Genomic DNA, 21,489 nt, shown 5'->3' on the forward strand with positions numbered 1-21,489 from the left:
GATCGGGACGATGAATTTTTTTAAACGGAGGAATAATGCCGCGCGCGCAGGTGATCAAGCAGCAGCGCGCTCGAGGCCTATTGGCTATCCCGCTTTCCTTCCACGCAAAAAGTAAGGGTTCGATGCCTGGCCACCGGTGCACATTTGTGTTCACTGTGTAATCACTGTGATGTTCTGGTAAATTCGAAAACCGTGTTGCGTGTCCTTGGTCGGAATTTTCTACGCGCCGAAACCTCTAGGCCGATTGTTCCAGAAGCGCACGCGTGTATAAAAGGAGCTCGCGTGGCGATCCGGGGTCAGTCTCGCCCCAGCGTTCGATCCCGCTGTTATGCTGACTTCGACGCCCGCGACGCTTTATTATTATCTTCTATTTCCTGCTTTGTCTTTGGCACACGTTCGTCCATTAAACGTTTAGTTTGCTTCAGTTGTTGTCACCTCGTGACTTGCCGTTCGTGACAATATTGCTACGTTCGTTTCCTTTTAGTATAAGATATTGTAATACCTTTAATCTTCTGTGTGTTGCATTTAAAGTATTTATTATTGCTTCGTTCCCCCTTATGAAATGCCTTTTGTGTGCATAGAAGTAAATAAATTAAATTAAATTATCTATTTCGGAAAGGGAAAGCCGGGAAGCGGCTTTCCGACCACTGGAAGTTGCCAGCGTCCACCCCTCCGCAGCTGACGTGCAGTTTTATGGAAAAGTAAGGATGTATTAAACGTGTCAGTAGAACGTTTTCTGCTCGAACGCATACCACCGAAGTTACCCGTAAATTAAATACCTCCACTAAAACGTTCATTTATATAAAATGTTTAGCCAACCTGGTCAAGAAGGGCTAGTGATACGGTCTGCTAATTTACAGTCAAATCGAGGGCTATGAAAAATCGGCGGAGTTGCCGTTTAAGGATTGGTTAGCGCACCTGGCTTACCGAAGATAGTATGTTCAATTCGGATTTTATTTGTGCGTCACGAAGCTCATCCACCTCACTCTCAGACGCTATAAAAAAAAAAAAAACGCATCAACTCAAAAGCTAGAACATGTGCATACTTTTTTTTTTTTTTTTTTTTTTAAGTTCCCTTGGACGCTCTTTGACGCACATCGACAGAGGCAACACGGTTCAATACCGGACATGCACGATGAAATGCTACAGCGCCGGTTTCATGGTCGCGTCTTTGGAACTTCGCAGGTGTTAGTGCGTGTCTTCTACCAGACCATGTCCAGCGCTACAGCACTTCTGCTCGCACGACTAACTGGTGTGGTCAGACGGCAGACTAGATGCAGCGGACGTGGCGACAGGTAGGTATTGGGCTTGCGAACTTCTTTGACGGAGCAGCCAAGCGAATCCATTAGTAATGGGCAGGTCACCGTTCTAGAGCGGGCCGTGTCCCGCAAATAAATTGTGTAACGCAACGTGAATATTCGCTGAAACGTATTGTGTTATAATATACGCGTGTCATTTAAGCACGTTTACGAACTTTCCTTTTATTCCTGTGTTCTTTTAAAACGACGGTAGGTTGGATAAATATAACTTACCAGTACAATGGTGAGTGCCAAATAAGTTACTAAATCTTCCCTCCGGCTAAACACTTTGTAATGATGCTCATCCACCATCACGTGAACTTCCACCAAAAATTGATCCGGTACGTGCTCCATAGATGCGGTCCCTAAAATCAAAACGCTGTTATAAATGCTCGAGAAGAAAAATCACGAGTTTTAATTTCCTGAATACGCAAGAATCAAAAAACGCAAAATTTTAGGTTGATCGTCATCGTGAAATTTTTGTACCTGGATTATTTTGTGCGCTCTATGAGAAAATAATAAAATGCATATTTAGAGAAAAATGTGTTGTATAAATTTATGGATTGTTTTCGTTCTCGTTCATTCAATAATATAATCAGGGCTCACTTAAAACATAAACAACCTTTATATGTGATAATGCGGGTTACCGCATCAAAACGTAAATTCCTTTGTTTTTATATTAGTCGTAGGTGATGCCAAAGGTCGTTGGAGAGCCGTCGTGTTTGTAATTATTTCTGACATGACTGCTTCTGGTAGTCATTTTTGTAACGATCGGCCGAGATCGCGCCTGAGTAGGTCCAGGCACCCATAGAGAGAAGAGACGACCAGCCGCTCGGCGATGATGAAGGACGACTGCCCCCCGCGGCTGTGATCGCCGGTGTTTGAATGGATACATGAATGCAAATGACTGTACCCCTTATATCGGGCGGTAGTTTGCGCCACCTAGCCTAGCAGTTAAGAACCAACGGTATGCTCTCTTTCCTTCGCCGATTTGCTTACCCTCTGCAATTTTGTGACTATAAACAGGCGATGTGGGATATCGTCAAAATGACCTTCGAAAAATGGGGGAAAAAACAAATTCACGCCCCCCCCCCCCCCCCTCTGTAGGGGGGGGGGGCGTGAATTTGTTTTTTCCGTCGTAGCCCTGGCCATATGGCCAGGGCTACGACGGTCCAGGTGTAATTCCGCAGCGAGACTCGGGCATTGATAGCCCGGGACAGCCAGCCTACGCAGCGCTGGCGTGGGAAAGGCGATCCGCAGGCCTGGACACGGACTCCGACTGTGAGCTCTGATCGACGGGCGACAACAAGGGTCGGCATCCCGGACTGTCGGCTCTCGACGACGGGCAACCGGGAGATACAGTAAACCCATTCGCTGTCTTCTCGCTGTGTTATGTCACTCCCTGGGTGACGGGCGGAGCGCATACCGATAGGGCGGTGAATATTAGTAGAGGGATTTCCGTAAAGAACCCCACATTAAAATGGCGCCCAACCTGGGGCCCGTTCGGTATGCTTCTTTTTCTAGTCCTCCCCAGTGAGTCCCATGGATTCGTTGAGCGGGTTGTTCAATAACGCTAACGATGCCCGTTGAGATAAAGTATTTGGGAATTTTGGTGACTTGTCTCACAGCAGAGCTCAGCAGTTGTCTCCTCAAATCGAGTACTTAAAGGGCTCGAAGGACGAGGTTGCGCACGCGCTTTCTCGGGTACCCCATTACACTGGTTGGCAGGAGACGAGGAGCGCGGTTAAGATGTAAGAAAGTCGTCTTCGGAGGCGGAGGAGAGCCACGGCATTTTCGCTGGAAGGCAGGATAGCGACTGCCAGGAGGGAAAACATCCAGGACTTATCGCATATTTAGGATTTAGGCTTGGGGTGATGCGGTAGGCAAGTAAGCGCTTGTCGAGGCCCGGGGTGCAGATGGTTTTTGTCAGTGGGTGTCGGAAAGACTGCGGGAATAGCAGTGGCCACCGGGAACACTGGCGGACGAGATTGTCAGCGGGTGTCGGGTAAACTGGCGGAAATTGCGGTTGACACCGGGAACGCTGGCAGGTGAGTTAATGAGCACTATGATTTGTAACCGCTGGGCCAAGACAGCTGGTTGCTTCGCGTCACTCCAACAACCGACGAAGGGCAGAGGCACGTCTCTTCCTTGAGGGGGTCGTTCCAACAAGGCTACGAAATGTTTTATATGATTATTTCTCGACTTGACTCTGGCCGGTCGTGGCAGTGTCATCAAGACTTTTAATAAGTTATGTCGCGTCACGACCTGGCCGGGGATGAGGCGGTAGACATGTAGGTGGCTTGTAGCTGTCTAGCTTGCCTTGACACGTGAACGATTCAAGCGGGCTTGCTCGCTAAGCTGCCGACCCCTCCGAGGATTGAGCAGTCCCTAGAGCTCGTATACACGTACACGGGCCGGTACGCTGACGCTTACATCGAGTAGCACATGGTATATGTAGCCGTTGCGGAACGCGGGTATAATATATGGCCATCCCGCCACAGGTTTTGGATCCCTTCGCTTGCGCAAAAGATGGACTAGGTTTACACCATCGTTACCTGTTCTGAAGGAAACTCACGCTTTGAGCAACGCAGCTAGTGGGTTTGCTGCATCTCTTGCTCCGAGGTGAGAAGGGCACCCGAGGTATAAAGACGCGAGCGTCGCGTCTTACTTCTAGGCTTACTCGGCGAGATACAAACGAGGAGGTTTGCCCGGTTCACATCGCTGGTTTGAAGGATATACTACCGTCGTCGCGATGCGGAAGACGTATAACATGAGGTTGCGGTAGGACACAAAAAATCCCCTGTTCTTGGCGACTCAGGAGCGAGCTCTGGAATGCGGACTTGCTGAGTTAGCCGCATGGTATACGAACCCGTCGGCAAGCTATTTGGCGGTGGAGGCTATGGCCACTGCCACAGTCTGCGGCAGAGTATTTGTTCGTTCTGTGTTCGTTTAACACTTTGTTCTGCGCAGAATAGCTTCTTGGAAAGACGGCCATAGCCGGCGTAACGAAGGAAGCCCACCGGGAGGGAAAGCGGGCCCATTCGTTTTCCCAAGAGCTCAGGGTGGCTGCCAGTTGTTCGGCCTGATGAACTGTTCCGACGAGCAGTTTTAAGCCCGCTGCGACCACTAAGCGGAACGGGGCAAGTCCGTCCGCGTCGGGCGAACCAGCTTGGAGCAAGCCCCTGCTGCATCGCGGTGAGTGGGACAGCGAGCGACGCACAGGTCGGCATTGTTTGCCGGCTTCGCTAACACCACCACCTACGCCGATTTCAGGCGCTGCAACGTGGCCTCTTCGGCAACAGCAACAGCGGCCGCCCATGAAGTCCCCGGAAGTCCGGGCCTTGTGGGGGGGGGGGGGGGGGGGGGGGTGGGGGGGGGGGAGAGTGTGGGAGCCGAGGGTGAAAGGCGAGGCAAAGCGCACGTGACAGGCGGCCGCCGGAGAAGGCACGAGCTGGCGCGAGACAGTGCGTGCTGAGCGAGGCTGGAGATGGACACAACCGTCAAAGCCGGGCCGCCTGGCCTGGCCCACGGCGAACCCCGGAGCGGTTAACCAGCGAGATCTGGAGCAACTCCGGTGGGAACGGCGAGCCCTGGCCATATGACCTGGGCTACGACGATCCCGGGGTAATTCCGAAGCGAGACTTGGGCATTGATAGCCCGGGACAGCCAGCCTACGCAGCGGTGGCGTGGGAAGGGCGATTCGTAGGCCTGGGCACGGACTCCGACTGTGTGCTCTGATGGACGGGCGACAACAATGGTCGGCGCGCCCGGACTGTCGGCTCTCGACTACGAGCAACCGGGAGATACACTAAACCCATTCGCCGTTTTCTCGTTGTGTTATGTCACTCCCTGGGTGACGGGCGGAGCGCATACCGATCGGGCGGCGAATATTAGTGGAGGGATTTCCGTAAAGAACTCCACAAACTGAAGACCTTGGCGAGCTTAAATACCCTGCCATTGTCTCTTTAAAGGGCAACTGTAAAGAAAAGAAAAGTGTTTTTTAAGCAACCTAACTGGACAAGCATGTCACAAAACAAATCTGCCGCGAAAAAAATATTTGTTTTTAGCAATATTTACGTCACAGGGCTTAATTTAGTCGGAGGTAGAACATCTCCAGATTTGAAACTCCCGCTTTTTCGACCGCCGCGGAGGAGAACAACGCCCCGCTCGTCACTTTTGGATTTGCTCTTTTTTGTTGACTTGGCTGCTGAGTTGAACGACGCAGCGCCTCGAATTCCGGTAAGATCTGGCAACAACGCACGCTAAACATGGCGCCGGTATTGTTTTGGTTTGACGGTACACGAGAAGCTGCGGCGTTTGCGAGCGCATAGCGAAGACGTGACCGGAGAAGTGCCCCTGTAATGCTCCCGGAAGACGCAAAGTACCTTTCGTAATCGTGGTGTGTGCTTTGAAAGCGAAGGGAGTCACAGGGTCCACGAGTGTGCAACCACAAGCCAACGTTCACGACAGCGCTGCGTTGACTTCGGCGATCTCGTTCTGTTTGGTGTAACACGGCGATGCGACAAAGAACTGAAACGTTCGTGGTGTGTGTGGTGCAGTGCTTGGAAGTAGACACCCAACACGAAGCGCAAATTGGCTGTTGTGGGGTTGAGGTTAAACGGGTTCAGTCCCGTCGTCGTCAGCTGATCCAGGCAAATTGGTCCAGGACGACGCGGCGAGCGTTTTTAAAAGTAAATCTCCCTTTGTTCCGTTTCAGAATGTGGAAGATTTCCGACGCATACCGTGAGTAAAAGCTGCGGGCGTTTTCAACAAAATTACGTCGTTTTAATTGAACAATGAACTTCGAATTGTTGTCCTAAATCTGCCGTTTTTATGCTTCGTGTTGGACTGCGTTTGCACAGCGAGGTGTTGCGCTCATCGTGCGGTGTGAATAAATATGGGCAAGATGTCCTACCTGCCCAACGATGCATGAACCGAGACCATTTTTTACGTAGTGAACATAGTGCTCTTTTTTTTTTTTTTGTTACTTTGGGAAGAAGCGTTGTGAATTTATTACGGTACAATCACTTGAAAGTTCAAAAATTGGGGAGGGCGAGCAAGCTTTCCAAACTTTTCTCCTTGCCTCTCTGGCACTGCACCTAGTTTCAAGTTTCAGTAGACATACCTACTAGAAGGTACAAGCTGCTCTAATGCAGGTAAAAGACTGGAAAGTCGGGACGGTGCGGACTCCGTGTTTCGCGCTTTTCGCAAGGTGACTGGGGAAGTGCTTTTGCAAGGTATGGGGAAGATACAATCAATTTTGTTATGCCCGTCGTTTGCGACTCTCCAGCAAAACGAATCCGATAATATACAAAGCCGCAATCACAAGCCAAGATTTACGATAACAGTACATATTCATTCAAACAATTTACGTAAGATGGTTCGAAAGCCGAGAAAAAAATACCTGTCGGCTAACGCAGAATTCGAACGTCCGAGGACTTCTGCGGACAGACTATTACGTAATCACCTGGCTGTGGCAGGTTTGTTTTACGTAACAGCTGTTGTCTGGTCGCGGACGTTCGATGCCCCCGGGGGCACCCGGTGCGAATCTCGACGGCCTCCGGAGCGATATGTCAAAAACGTAACTGGACACGTTTGTGGCTACGCGAACGCTCGATTGCCTCCACCCAAATAGCATTCCTTTCGGGGCAGCTTGAAGGCTCGCTGTCGGGATCACTCATCTGACATCTCCGAAAAGTGAACATTTGCACGCGCAAGCGCAAAAAAAAACAAAAAAAAAAAAACACGCTAAGCAGGCAAAGAGGGAAAACGAAAGGACTGCGCTATGAAAGCCAAAATCCCACATCGCTTCCTACCACTAACACCTGGGACAGCTGCTGAACACACACTCCTTCACTTCAAGAAGTCTCTCTCAAGCACCTCGGTCAGCACGAAACACTGATCACTTCGCGAAACGATTAGTCGAGGTAGGCGAGACCGTGGTGACTTCGGCGCACATGAATGAATGGCGGAGGTTTTCGCTTGTTACGGGGGGGGGGGGGGGGGGGGGGGGGGGTATAAATCCAAACGGAAGTGCCCGTCTCGTAAACCTTTTGTAATGAATAATAACTCTCATCACATGGGTTTATTCTTTAAACATAAAAATATGCCGCTCAAAAGGAAATTGCAACATATAACAAAGGTTTAACAACAAACATCTAAGCTGTCAATCAAACTCTTAGCCAATGAGAAGTATATATATACCGGGTGTTCATTTTTAATTTGAGCAGATTTATTTAAAAAAAGCCGTGAAAGTTACACTTATGCTGCTTGTGGAGGTGAGTTATACGGCCAGGGAGACATATTATAAAGGGCTAATCGTAAACGATCAGTTGGGCTAATTAACTAAAGTTCCATAATTAACTTTTTAATTAATGAAAATAGACATATGGTTCTAATTAGAAACTTGCTCAGCGTCATCAAAAAGCACTAAATCAGACATTTTCCGAAAGACTTTCAGCGCGTGAGAAGCGTAGTAGTGCACTAAAGTTACCACTCGTGGAGCAGGTACAAACCTAGCGGTTGCGGTGAGGCGCCCGCGCGATTTTTCCGTCTCTTATCTAGCCCCAGCCTTGGACCTGCTCCACGAGTTGTAACTTTAGTTCACTACCATGCTTCTCACGCGCTCAAAGTCTTTCTGAAAATGACTGATTTAGTAATTTTCGGTGACGCCGTGCAAGTTTCTAATTGGAACCATATGTGTATTTTTATTAATTAAAAAGTTAATTAACGAATTTTAATTAATGAGCCCACTGATCGTTATGATTAGCCCCCCCCCCCCCCCCAAATAATATGTCCCCTTGGCCGTATAACTCACCTCCACAAACCGTATCAGTACATCTTTTACGGATTTTTTTTTTCGTCGCTCCTCTCGCGCGGTCTCAACTTCTGCCCCACAACAGGCCGATATGATGAATTTTCTTTGCTTCAAGACCTAGATAATTTTGCTCGCAACCTTCGACTTCAGGAGTTCTTTTTCGACAGGCCCCGCGAAGGCGCGTCTGCTCTTCCATCCACATCGACTGGTTGGACTCCCAAAACTGGCAGAGACAAGCATTTAGACATTTTTATTAATGCTGTTCAGAAAGACATCGTAGCGGCATTTAGAAAACAGCAGCCTAACCACTACAACCTTTCCGCTCCAGAGCGGAGGGCACTCAGGTCCCTTAGCGAGAGAGACGACATCGTGATAAAACCTGCCGACAAGGGGGGCGCCATAGTCATTCTTAACACCAGCGATTACTTACAGGAAGGCAATAGACAACTTAACGATGCAAAATTCTATTGTCATCTCAGAAACGATCCGACCAGGCAACATGCCGACATCATACGGGAGCAGCTGGGCCAGCTAGTAGAACAGGGGGAAATTACCGAAAATACGGCAAAGGCATTAACTGCTAAAAACGCCGTGCCAGGTAGATTTTACATGCTACCAAAAATTCATAAAGAAGGGAACCCAGGCCGTCCCATTATATCTGGATCAGGAACCCTCACCGAACCAATATCTAGCTATATTGATAGCTTGATTAGGAACATCCCACCCAGCTTCCCATCTTACATTCAGGACACGAACCACTTCCTTAGAGAAATTTCTAAAATTAATATCCCTAGAGATGCTTTTCTTGTTACGATGGACGTGTCGTCTTTATATACGAACATCCCCCACAATGATGGCATAGAGGCCCTTGTGAATGCGTACGACACTCACAGGAGTGACGATTTACCAGATAAGCATGTCGTGGCTACTCTCTCGAAACTGGTGCTTGAGTTAAATAGCTTTGAATTCAATGGAAGTTTCTTCCTTCAAACCAGCGGCACTGCAATGGGAACGAAGATGGCCCCTAACTACGCTAATATATTTATGGGAAATTTAGAATCCAACTTTTTGGCATCGCGTTCACTCAAACCACTTTTCTATAAAAGATACATTGACGATATATTTCTTATCTGGTCGCATTCGGAAGAAGAGCTTCTCGAGTTCATTAGAGCTTTTAATTATGCGCACCCCTCCATTTCTTTTACACATAGTTACTCAAAATCTGAAATTACCTTTCTAGACACAAGAGTGCTAATTAATGACTCTAAACTGGCCACTCAACTGTACCGAAAACCTACGGATCGTCAGAAATACTTGCACTACGACAGCTGCCACCCACGGCACTGCAAAAATAGCATACCTTATAGTCAGGCTCATAGGTTTAAACGTATATGTTCCAACAACGACGATTTTAAAACAAACACCGATCAATTACGCCAAGTCCTGAAAGAACAGAAGTACCCGGAAAAAATCATAGACGATGCGATCAATAAGGCACAGGTCCTTGATCGTGACCTCTTGTTGAGTGAGCGGAGCCCTCAGACTGAGGAGCGTCGGGCGAACCTCGTGCTAACTTTCAACAATAAGACTCCGAATGTCGCACCCATATTAAGAAAACATTTTAACATTTTACAACAAAGTGAACGCCTCGCAAGGATTATCCCTTCCGTTCCCCAAGTAGTCTACAGACGCTCACGCAATCTTAGGGACGCCATAGTTAGGTCTAAGACAACCTACACTGAAAGCACTGGCAGTCGCCCTTGTGGAAGAACAAATTGCGAGGTCTGTCAACACGTGACACCTAAAACCACGGTAGAGAGTACGAATTCCAATTTCACCTACATAATCCACGGAAACTTAAACTGCAGCACAAGTAATGTGATATACCTCCTCACATGTGGCACCTGCGGTAAGCAGTACGTGGGCCAAACCAGCACACCTTTCCGATTGAGGTTTAACAACCACAGGGCGCATGTAAATTCATTTCCCAAACTCCCCCTTTCAAAACATATGGCTTTACCCAAACACACGTTTGACAAACTGGACGTTACATTTTTACAATCCAATTTCAAAAGCAACCGTGATCGCGAGCAGAGAGAATCGTATCTTATTTACAAATTTAATTCAATCCGGGCCGGTATTAATGAAGATCCAGGTATAATGTCATCTATGCATGCAATCTACCTTGATCCCCTTGTAGCGGAGTGACTGTAGCTAATTCAATCCCATTCGTTCAACCCTTTAATTTTTTCGTGTACCTTTCTGTATAACCTGTCGATGAGTCAACGGGTCATGACCTTCAACAGGCATCTTCCACCTGTTGCTCCTTGTTGAATGTTCTGGGACTTTGGTTAACACTGTTTTATTTACGTTTTTTTTTTTTTTAGTGCAGGGGATTTGTCTATGCGCGTTGGCATTGATTTACTCTGTGTGCTTATTTCACCTTATCTTTCTCTATGTAGGGGTTTGTTCTATGCGTTTGGTGTTATTTACTGTGTGCGCTTATTACATTCCTCCCCCCTCCCCTTTTTTTTGCTTTGTTTGACTTTGCGTCCTTCCGCGGCGTGCGTTGCTGGCCATCTGGGCCGATCCAACTATGTGAACGTTACTGCGCCTTCCGCACGTGACGTTCCTGGGGTCACGAAGTCTGACGTGGCCTTTGGTTTGCTCCGATGGCTGGCGGCGTCTGCTGCGGCCGTGCGTGGAGTGGGGGGAGTACAGCAGCGTTTTTTCACTTGGGCTCTTTTACTTGGGCATTTTTACACGTGATCTGACAGGTGACGTGGCCCGGGTGGGGAAAGCGAAAACAACCATGTAACCGACTCTGGCAACCAGTCTTGAAGAAGGCCTGTCTCAGGCCGAAACGTCGACTCACTAAATGCTTTAAAACTCCAACAACGTTTCGAAGTGCGACTTTATTACTATATATATATATATATATATATATATATATATATAGATATATAGGCGGTTTCATTTGGATTCAGGCAACGAGGTCCAGTCGTATTTTTTATTCTGCATCCAATCTTATATTTTGTGGAGCATGTTAAAAGAAGAACAATCCTTTTTATTTTAATGTCCTGACATGTTTAGTTTTCGAGAAAAAAAATCTCATAGAAGCGGGAAAGAAGTACGAGGTTTTGACGATTGTCGTGTGTGGCAGTTTTAAATCACTCTCAATCTCAAACTATTCCAAAGAGGGCGTCTATATTTTTTTAGTGTGATATATACGAAAGTAGTTAAAACGAAATTATAACTACTATTTATTATTCGTCGCTCTAATCTTTGTAAAAATCCCCAAACATGCCTCCGCGAACGACTGTGACCTAAACTGCGAATTTTGTTTTGAGTCAACTATGTTTAGCATCGCTTTTGAAAAAGTACCACTTGTAGGACCTTTCATTGCTTTCCAAATTAAGCAAAGTTTGTGTTTTTGTCATGTACGAGTACTGAGAAATAAATTATGAAAGAGAAGGTTTTCACTTTTCGTTCAATTTCAGCACGCTGTATATAAAAAAAAAATATTTTTAATTTTTTTTTCTCTTTATCGCATCGTGATCTCTTCCCACCCTTTTTTTTACCAAGAATGCATTCCCCTCAGAGGTATTTGCACTGGTTTTGAGTTTTAAGCCTCTAAATATGCTAAAAAAGGGCAAGTGCCGATGGTGGGTTTTGACGATTATCGTGTGTGGCGTTTTTGAACCACTCTTAATCTCAAAGCATTCAAAAGAGAGTTTCTATATTTTTATTGTGCTATATATGCAAGTCAATAAAACGAAATTTCAAGTAATATTTATTATTCGTCTCTCCAATCGTTGTAAAAATCCCCAAACATGCTTCCGCGAACAGCTGTGACCTAGACTGCGGATTTTGTTTTGAGTCGATTATGTTTTGCATCGCTTATAAGATAATACCACCCGTAAGAACTTTCATTGCTTTCCAAATTAAACAAAGTTTGTGCCTTTATCATGTACGAGTGCTGAGAAATAAATTATGAAACAGAGAAGGTTTTCACTTTTCCCTCAATTTCAACACGCTGTATAAAAATTCTTTTTTTTTTCTTGCACTGTGTTTTCTTATTACCATCTTTTACCCAGAATGCATTCCGGTAGAAGTATTTGCACTGGTTTTGAGTTTTAAGCCTCTAAATATGCTGAAAAAGAGCTAGTACCGATGGTGGGTTTTGGCGATTGTCGTGTGTGGCGTTTTTGAACCACTCTCAATCTCAAAGTATTCAAAAGAGAGTTTCTATATTTTTATTGTGCTATATATGCAAGTCCGTAAAACGAAGTTTCAACTACTATTTAATATTCGTCGTTCTAATCTTTGTAAAAATCCCCAAACATGCTTCCGCGAACAACTGTGACCTAAACTGAGATTTTTATTTTTTGTCCACTTAGTTTTATTTTCAAAAAAGTACCACGTGTGGAGCCTTTCATTTCCTTACACACCATTGAGAGTTTGTGTCTTAATCACGTACAAGTATTGAGAAATAAATTATGAAACATAGAAGGTTTTCCCTTTTTCTTCTATTTCAACACGCTGTATGAAAAACAAAAAAAAAATTTTTTTTTTGCGTTGCGTTTTTTTACAATTTTCTTCTAGCCAGAATACATTCCGTTAGAGGTATATCCCCTAGTTTTGAGTTTTAAGCCTCTAAATATGCTAAAAAAGAGCAAATGCTGCTGGCGGGTTTATAGGTTATAGCTTAATATTTTATTCTTCATTATAATAATGTAAGGGACGTTTAATAAATAAGCATATAAAAGACATTGATGCCGTTAGGCGTATAATATCAAGTTCGCTATTGCAAATGTCTAAACACTATAAAACCGCAACTGCCGAAAGCGGGTTTTCAGACAATTCCAGCCGGTGCCATTATTGGAGGGGCCTCAAGCCTAAACCCTATGCGCTACATAATCTATACTACGTTAGAAATATCAAAGTATAATATTGTAAAACACTAGAGTAAAATACACTTCCTATGAGAAACCTAGATTTTTAAATTTCTAAATTTTATATTTTAAATGCGAAATTCATGTTGGTAACACAACAGAACCATTTTTTAGCATATATAGAGGCTTAAAACTCAAAACCTGTGCATATACCTCTAACGGAATGAAATCTGGCTAAAAGAAGGGTGTGAAAAGAACGCAACGCGAAAAAAATAAAACTTGTTTTTTTGTATACAGCGTGCTGAAATTTAACTAAAAGTGAAAACCACTCTGTTTCACAATTTATTTTTCAGTACTCGTCCACGCTAAAGGCACAAATTCTGCCTAATTTTGAAGGCAATGAAAGGTTCTACACGTGGCATTACTTTAAAAACGAATAATAAATGGTAGTTGAAATCTCGTTTTACCGACTCGCATAAAAATATATCACAACAAAAAATATGGAAGCTCTCTTTTGAATACTTTGAGATTGAGAGTGGTTCAAAAACGCCACGCACGACCATCGTCAAAATCCACCATTGGCACTTGCTCTTTTTTAGCATATTTAGAGGCTTAAAACTCAAAACCAGTGCAAGTACCTTTAGTGGAATGTATTCTCGGTAAAATAAGGGTGCGAAACGAACGTGAAGCGAGAAATAAAATAAAAAGTAAAATTTTGTTTTTGTCTGTTTTTTTTTTATACATTGTGCTGAATTTGAACGAAAAGTGAAAACCTTCTCCGTTTTATAATTTATTTTTCAATACTCGTCCACAATGAAGGCACAAATTCTGCCTAATATTAAAGGCAATGAAAGGTTCTACACGTGGTGTTATTTTAAAAGCGATGCTAAACATAGTCGACTCAGAAAAAAATCCCCAGTTTAGGTCAGTTTTTTGCGGAGGCATGTTTGGAGGTTTTTAGAAAGATTGGAAAGACGAATAATAAATGCTTGTTGAAATGTCGTTTTACCGACTTGCATATATATCACACTAAAAATATGGACGCTCTCTTTTGAATACTTTGAGATTGAGAGTGGTTCAAAAACACCACACACGACAATCGTCAAAATCCACCGTTGTCACTTGCTCTTTTTTTTAGCATATTTAGATGCTTAAAACTCAAAAGCAGTGCAAGTACCTCTAGTGTAATGTATTCTGGGTAAAATAAGGGTGCGAAAAAAATGCGACGCGAGAAAGAAAAAAAAAATTAAAACGTTTTTTTGTTTTGTTTTTTATATATACACCGTGCTGAATTTGAACGAAAAGTGAAAACCTTCTCTGTTTCATAATTTATTTCTCAGTACTCGTATATGATAAAAACACAAACCTTTCTTAATTTGGAAAGCAACGAAAGGTCCTATAGGTGGTATTATTTTAAAAGCGATGCTAAACATAGTCGACTCAGAAAAAAATCCGCAGTTTAGGTCACAGTTGTTCGCGGAGGCATGTTTGGGGATTTTTACAAAGGTTTGAACGACGAATAAAATATAGTAGTTATAATGTGGTTCTACCTACTTTCATATATATCACACTAAAAAAATATAGACGAGATCTATTTTGAATACTTTGAGATAGAGAGTGATTCAAAAACGCCACACCCGACAATCGTCAAAACTTCGTCCTTCTTTCCCGCTTCTTTGAGATTTTTTTTCTCAGAAACTGAACATGTCAGGACATTAAAATAAAAAGGACTGTCCTTCCTGGAACATACTCCACAAAATATAATACAATTGAAACAAAATAAAAAATACGACGGCCACTCCTTTGCCTGAATCCAAATGAAACCGCCCATATATATGTATATATATATATATAGTGAGGATCGGAATACGCGGATAATTAATCGGGGATGTTTAAATACAATGGATATGATAGATGATCGAATGTCCGCAGCCCACATAATGAGAGCGCGAGCCAGCTCCCTCCAGTGTCCGTGTCGTCGTCCTTTCTCCGGCTTCCTAACGATATCCCCCCGTCGTGGAAAGGGCTGGCCACCCGGCACTTATGGCAGAGTCAGTAGTTGTGACGGTAATATGGTTTCATGCGGGAAACGTGCAAAACTTTCCTTGATTTGGAGCGACGGTCTCAAGGCGGGAAAACTGGGGCCAGGCACGGAAGGGGCCCTTCAAAGCGCTTCATAAATTTCTCAGTGTCTGGCGATGCGGGACGGGGTCCGGAAAAGAACTTCATCGCCGACGTTGCATCAAGTTGGGCGATAGAGGTCGGCGTGACGTAGTCGCGGGTGCTGCTGGGACTGGAAGGTATGAATGGTGGGCGAGTTGACGAGCGTCTTCTTCCCGGGATGTTACTTCTTCGATATAGTGCTCAACCGGGTGGTCGGCGATGAAGGGGCAGGACAGTGTCAAGCGGGGTGAGAGGCTTACAGGCATACAGAAGGTAATAAGGAGAATAGCCGGTTGTGGCCTGACGGCCGATATTATAGGCATGCGTCACATAGGGAAGGATGGTGTGCCAGTTTGTGTGGTCGTCGGAAACGTACATAGAGATCATGTCAGCTAAGGTGAGATTGAGGCACTCTGTAAGTCCGTTGGTTTGAGGGTGATAGGCGGTGGTAACTCTGTGGATGGTTGATGCCAGACGTAAGAGGTCTTCGAGAACTTTTGAGACAAAACCGGTCCCTCGATTGCTGATTATCTGTTGGGGAGCACCGTGATGTAAAAGAATGCTGTGTAGAAAGAAATTAGCGACTTCTTGGGCATTGGCCACAGGAACGCGAATGGTTTCGGCGTTACCGCGTCAGATGATCGATGGCTACTATGATCCATTTGTTGTTCATTGCCAACCAAGGGAAGGGGCCGAGAAAGTCGATGCCAATGCGTTGAAATGGCCGATCAGGTGGGACAAGCGGTTGTAAAAAGCATGGTGGCTTTGTGGTTGGAGCTTTTAATGTCTGACACTGATGGCATGCTTGAACGTATTTGCTGATAGTACGGGTAATGGCGGTTCAAAAGTATTTTCGGCGAATTTTAAAGTAGGTTTTGGAAAATCCCAAGTGGCCGGCTACAGAATCGTCGTGATGAGCTTGAATGAGTTCTCGCTGTAGGTTGGATGGGGCAACAAGAAGCCATGGGCAGCCTTCGGGCTCGTAGTTACGCCGGTAAAGAATTGTATCGCGAAATACGAAGAAGCAGGAGCGACGTTGCGTTCGTATTGTGGGGTGGTGCAGCGTTCCGTTCAGATGTTCAATAATAGGCCACAAAGTTACGTTGGAAGATCGGGTGGCGGCGATGTCGACAGTTTCGAAGGCTGCGGTAGTGTCCCAATGATCGACAAGCTTGGATTCACATGAAGAAACAAGCAAAGGACACCTGGAGAGGCTGTCGGCGTCTAGTTGGTGTTTTCCAGATTTGTACAGGACGGTAAACTCATAGTCTTGTAGTTTAAGCGACCAAAGTACAAGGCGTCCTGAAGGATCTTTAAATGTGGCGAACCAGTGACGATAGAAATGCGCGTGCCGTAGAGGTAAAAACGAAATTTGGATTTAGATAATTATGCTCTCTTTGGTAAGTGTGCGGCTGGCGTAGGCGATGACGTGCTGAGTGCCAGAGATGGTTTGGGCCAGCACTGCTCCGATTTTTTATAACCGCTAGCATCTGTACGAATCTCCGTGTCGGCGCCCAGGATAAAATTGCTGAGTGCTGGGATGGTTGTTAGGGCTGTTTTGAGTGGTTCGAAAGCTTTGGTTTGCTCCTTATTCCGGTTGAAAGATGTGTTGTTGCGAAGTACTATGATCAACGGTTCAGCGAGATGAGCGAATCCTGGTATAAATCTGCGAAAGTACGTACAGAGGCCAAGGAATTAGAGTACTCCTTAAATTTCTTCGGCTAGGGGAGCTTTAATTTGGCGAGCTCTAAATATGCACTTTTGTGAGTTAAGCTGCCAGCCAGTGGATTGAAAACAATTAAGGACTTGTCTTAGGCGCTGTAAATGTTGTTTGAAGTTTTCTGCGAAGACAACGACATCGCTAAGATAACAAAGACATGATGATATACCCCAAAACTATGCGTCACGCGCTAATCTCACGAGCACATGAAGGACACACTGGCATCGTCAAGACACAGACACGCCTTCGAGAGCTCTACTGGTGGCCTCGAATGAATACAGAAGTAAGCGCTGCGGTCTCCGCCTGCCAAGACGTCACCGACTCCCCTACAGCCAGGGCCATTCCCAGAGCGACCTTGGTTTAAGGTGGGCATCGACATTGTGGGTCCGTTTGAGCGGGCGGAGCCAGCTTGTCGCTTCGTCATTACGCTCGTTGACTACTTCTCGAAGTGGCCAGAAGTCCAGTTCTGCCCAAATGTCACTACGCGAAGGGTGACGGATTTTCTGCGAGCCATCTTCGCCACAGAAGAGTACCCATACAGTATCGTAAGTGACAATGGGCCACAGTTTGTGTCGGCCGAATTCGAGAAGTTTATTCATGTTCGCGGTATAAAGTAAACACTGGTTTCTGCTTGCTACCCCCAGTCCAACGGGCAAATCGAACGCTTCAACCGTGCACTGAAGGGGTTCCTTCAGTGTGCCGCCATTGAACGAAGTAACATCCGCTCTTCACTCGTCGACTACTTGATGATATACCGCTGCGCGCCCCATGCCACCACTGGACTATCTCCTGCCCTCCTGCTGCACGGACGCAAGCCACGGACCCGACTCAACATCCTCGGGCTGTCGTCGGTGCAGTTCCTGCAAAACCCTTTCGAGGAGCTGCAACGGCTGCGTCAACGAGTACAGCAGTGGCAGGAATACACTGAAAGGTACACAGACTAGCGTCGAGCAGCGAAGACCCCGAGATTTTGTGTTGGAGACTGGGTTTGAGTGAAGCGACCAGGAAAAGTCCCTAAAGGAGAGCCGACCTTTGGACCACCACAGCGCATCATAAAGCGCGTAGGTCGGTGGCCGTTCCGATTGGAAGACTTTCGAGTATGGAACGCCTCAAAACTCGCAGCAGCCCCAACGACCAACCAACAGAGCCAGAGACAAAAGACATCGACCCCTGCTAACAGCAGTCGGCTCTCGAAAGTAGCTGTTTCCCCTGCTAGCGTCAGCCACAGGTACCATAACTGGCAGCCACAGCAGCCTAGGTGGAACGGGCAGCAACAAACTGGATTGGTAACGCCTGTGTGCAGCCCAGTCTTAGCTCACCACCAAGAAAGGGGGTTGCGACCGCTCATCCTACGCCTAGGCCTATGAGGCGCTCCAGACGTGATCGTCGGCCACCAGAGCGCTATGGGAACTATGCCGCATGATGAACTGAACTGCTTTTCTTTTCGTCATTTTTCCTGAGAAGTAGTAACTTAATTTAGAAAAGAAAAGTGCGAAACTGTTTGTGTTGAAGAGAGCGGTGGATCTCGGTGATCGGAAGTCACTGCGCAATGCGGTGACTTGTGTCTTGTGTTGTGTGTGTGTGTGTTTTGTTTTTGTTTATTTATTTTCCTTTGTTCTTGCATTTTTCGTTCTTTTTTTTAACCCTCAAACTAAACAAAAAAAAACAATAGAGGAGGGGAAAATGTTTTGTGCTTATCCCTCGTACTTCCCTAACTAAAAAAAACAAGGGAGGGGAAAATGTTATGTTCCGATTCGCTTTATTTTCTTTCTCTTCTTTTAGCTAGCATAATGACGACGACGTTAACACACGGCACGAGCTGAGTAAATAGTCTGACATGAATCCCCGACTCGACTGGTCATTTCCTAGGCTGCCTTAACACAGACGACTCGCAATGGAGTGCGGATCGAAGCCCATCCTTGATGATCTGTTGTATGTTGTGCCCGGGCGCCTGGTCGGGCTGGGCGAACGAGTCGGCAGACGGTTTTGAACCGGGCAGTGAGGATAAAAACTCACGTAGTTTTTCGCGGATGATGGCGCAAATCAGCGGTCGGAAGTTCTGTGGCAGAAGTTGGACTTGAAACTTCTGGAACGCTTACAAAAGGCGCCTTTAGGATTCGTCCACTCTGAAGGTCCTCATAGTGTTTGCACTCGGATATGAGCTGCTGAACAGTCGAAGGAGACCTATGTGCCACGACGGAAAACAGTTCTTGAGACAAGCCTTTAAAGAAATGGAGGATTTTGTCATCCTCTAGCACATTCGAATCGACATGACCGCAAAGGCGAAGGACGTCCTCGATGTACGATATGGAGGATTCAGTAGAGGCTTGGTATATGCGCAACAGTATGCCGCGCGCTTGTTGCCGGTGGCGTGCAGGGGTGCGAAAAACGCCTGCAAAGGCGGGTTTAAACGCGTCCCATGAATTATTTCCACCTGCGTGGTTGTCAAACTACTGGAGAGCGGTGCCCTTAACGTAAAACACAACGAGGGCTCGTTTTAAGGTGTCGTCCCAGCGTTTGTGCTCGCTTACTCGGTCGAAGGTTTTCAGCCAGTCATGAACGTCGGCATTAGAAGTACCTGCGAAGACGTGGGAATTTCGCTGCCGGTTCTTCACACAGGGCCGTTGTTCTGTGGCGGCTGCCTCTCTGGTATCGTCGGGCATCTGGGTGAGGGTCCAGCGGCCGCTGTGGAGCTCCGTGACGACAAAAAGGGGCCCAAATAAGAGGACGGGGACTGTTAAACAATCTCCACCATATCTGAGGATAGGAATACACGGATATTTTTTCGGGGATGTTTAAATAAAAAATAGAATGTCCGTAGTCCACAGTACGATAGCGAGCCAGCTTCTTTCAGTGTCCTTGTCGTCGTCCTTTCTCGGGCGTCCTAAACAGTAATGTTTGTTGTGGCGTAGAACAAATAATATAATATCTGGCAAACAAGCATATTTTTCTTCGGGCAGCTAGCCAAGCAAGCTCGAAGATGGTGATTCTGATCGTGTACCAGCGCCACCGCGTTCCCGAAACATCGTCCAGCCATCTATTTACTCTATCTCCGTCTCTCCCGACTAATAGAATGGCCGAGGAGAGCTATGCGCACAAGGAATCTCGCGCGCCATGCCCCAAAGAGCCCCGAGTTTAGTCCGACACCGTCATAATCTTATTGGCTAAAATTGTAATTGATACTGCGAATGGGTGTTTATCTAATGTCTGTATTTGCAAAGAGCTAGGATTAAAAACTAAAATTGAAGACAATTTTTTTTTTCATAATGTGACATTAAGTCAGAATTTTAATGCTTAGCTAGGATTGCATCGAGGGTTTTTAAAACAACGAAGATTGAGCTAATTTAATGAAGCTAATTATACGCATCGTTGCGCTCCACGTCAAATGTATTACTCCCTTATTTGTAAAATAAAAATAAATTTTCTTTTTGCAAAACTAAAGACTCAGCAGAAACCCTTAAGATTGTTTGCATGTAGAAATTCGAAAGGCATTCGTACACGCAGCGCATTCCAACAAGCAGCCTTCTTTTCGCACACGGCGCTCCGGCGGTGACATCAGGCTCCCCCACTGCGCATGCGCGGCGAACTCCGCCGTCTCCACGCCTTCCAGGGCGATGCATCTGCGTTGCTGTGCCGTTCTTTGTGCTTTATTTCCGAGGCGTGTCCGCTCTAACCTTGAGCGCGCCTCTCGGCTTCCGTGACAAAACATTTGCGCTGCTGTGTTTCTCTTTAAGTTGTATTTTTAAACTCGCTTGCATGATGACTTGCATTTAGTCACCATTTCGCTCAGCCAATCGGCATTTAGCTGCCATTACACTCAGTCATTGAAAGTAGGTGCCTCTTTTCGTGGTTGTAGACAACGCCGGGCTGCGCTTCACGAACAGTTAGTGCTTTCGCTTTAAAAAAACTAACACGCTAAAAAACAAGAGTGGTATACAGGAAGTTATTGCGGAAATTTGACAGATTGGAGGATATAAAAACGAGACATTATCAGATATGAGGGTGTTGGTGGCCAAAAACAACAAGCGTTGGCAACTGGTTGAGTTCTGCAGGCAACGACATAAATGTACGACAGACAATGTCCTCACAATCCCCCTGTCCTTTCAATTAAGATGGCTTCGGCGACATATACCTTAAGAAGCACTGACACCACCAAATCGTTTTTTTTTCCTTAAACACTTAAAAATGATGTCAATGCCAAAGTAAAAATTTGGAACGCAAAAAAAAAAATGTCAGCACTCGAACGCGCTTTAAAAAAAAAAAAAAGGTGCCCTCCCCTCCTACCGGACACATCCTGACGCGAAGTCACTGATAAGCGAATATGCACAAATTGTTTTAGTTCGCGAAAATTATGCTTTTAAACATTCATAATGGTGTGCATAATATATGTTTTGTACAAACGCGGCTTGCCCACGACAACGCTGGATTCAAAATGTGGAAATAAAATTCCGGAGGCGTCTTCGTCAAGACGTCGACGCGTCGACGTCGTCTGATTGCCATCTTTGGTATGGTCTTTCAAAATGGCGACGCACATTGGTTGTGCCGCAAGCGAGGACGATCTTAGGGACAGATCGGAAAATCACGTGGCTTTTTGAG

At 45.8% G+C, this 21,489-nt stretch overlaps 1 protein-coding gene across 1 annotated transcript in view; it reads right to left on the minus strand.

The window, feature by feature from the left end:
- Positions 1-21,489, minus strand: part of LOC115318457 (A disintegrin and metalloproteinase with thrombospondin motifs 16-like) — a 212,994-nt gene that overhangs the window by 136,485 nt on the left and 55,020 nt on the right. The window contains exon 6 of the mRNA XM_040215034.1: positions 1,533-1,663. Within this exon, the coding sequence (XP_040070968.1) occupies positions 1,533-1,663 (131 nt within the window). The remainder of the gene's footprint in view (positions 1-1,532; positions 1,664-21,489) is intronic.

This window comes from Ixodes scapularis, unplaced genomic scaffold (genome assembly GCF_016920785.2).
Source record: "Ixodes scapularis isolate PalLabHiFi unplaced genomic scaffold, ASM1692078v2 PGA_scaffold4__175_contigs__length_147842914, whole genome shotgun sequence".
NCBI classification, from domain to species: Eukaryota; Metazoa; Arthropoda; class Arachnida; order Ixodida; family Ixodidae; genus Ixodes; species Ixodes scapularis.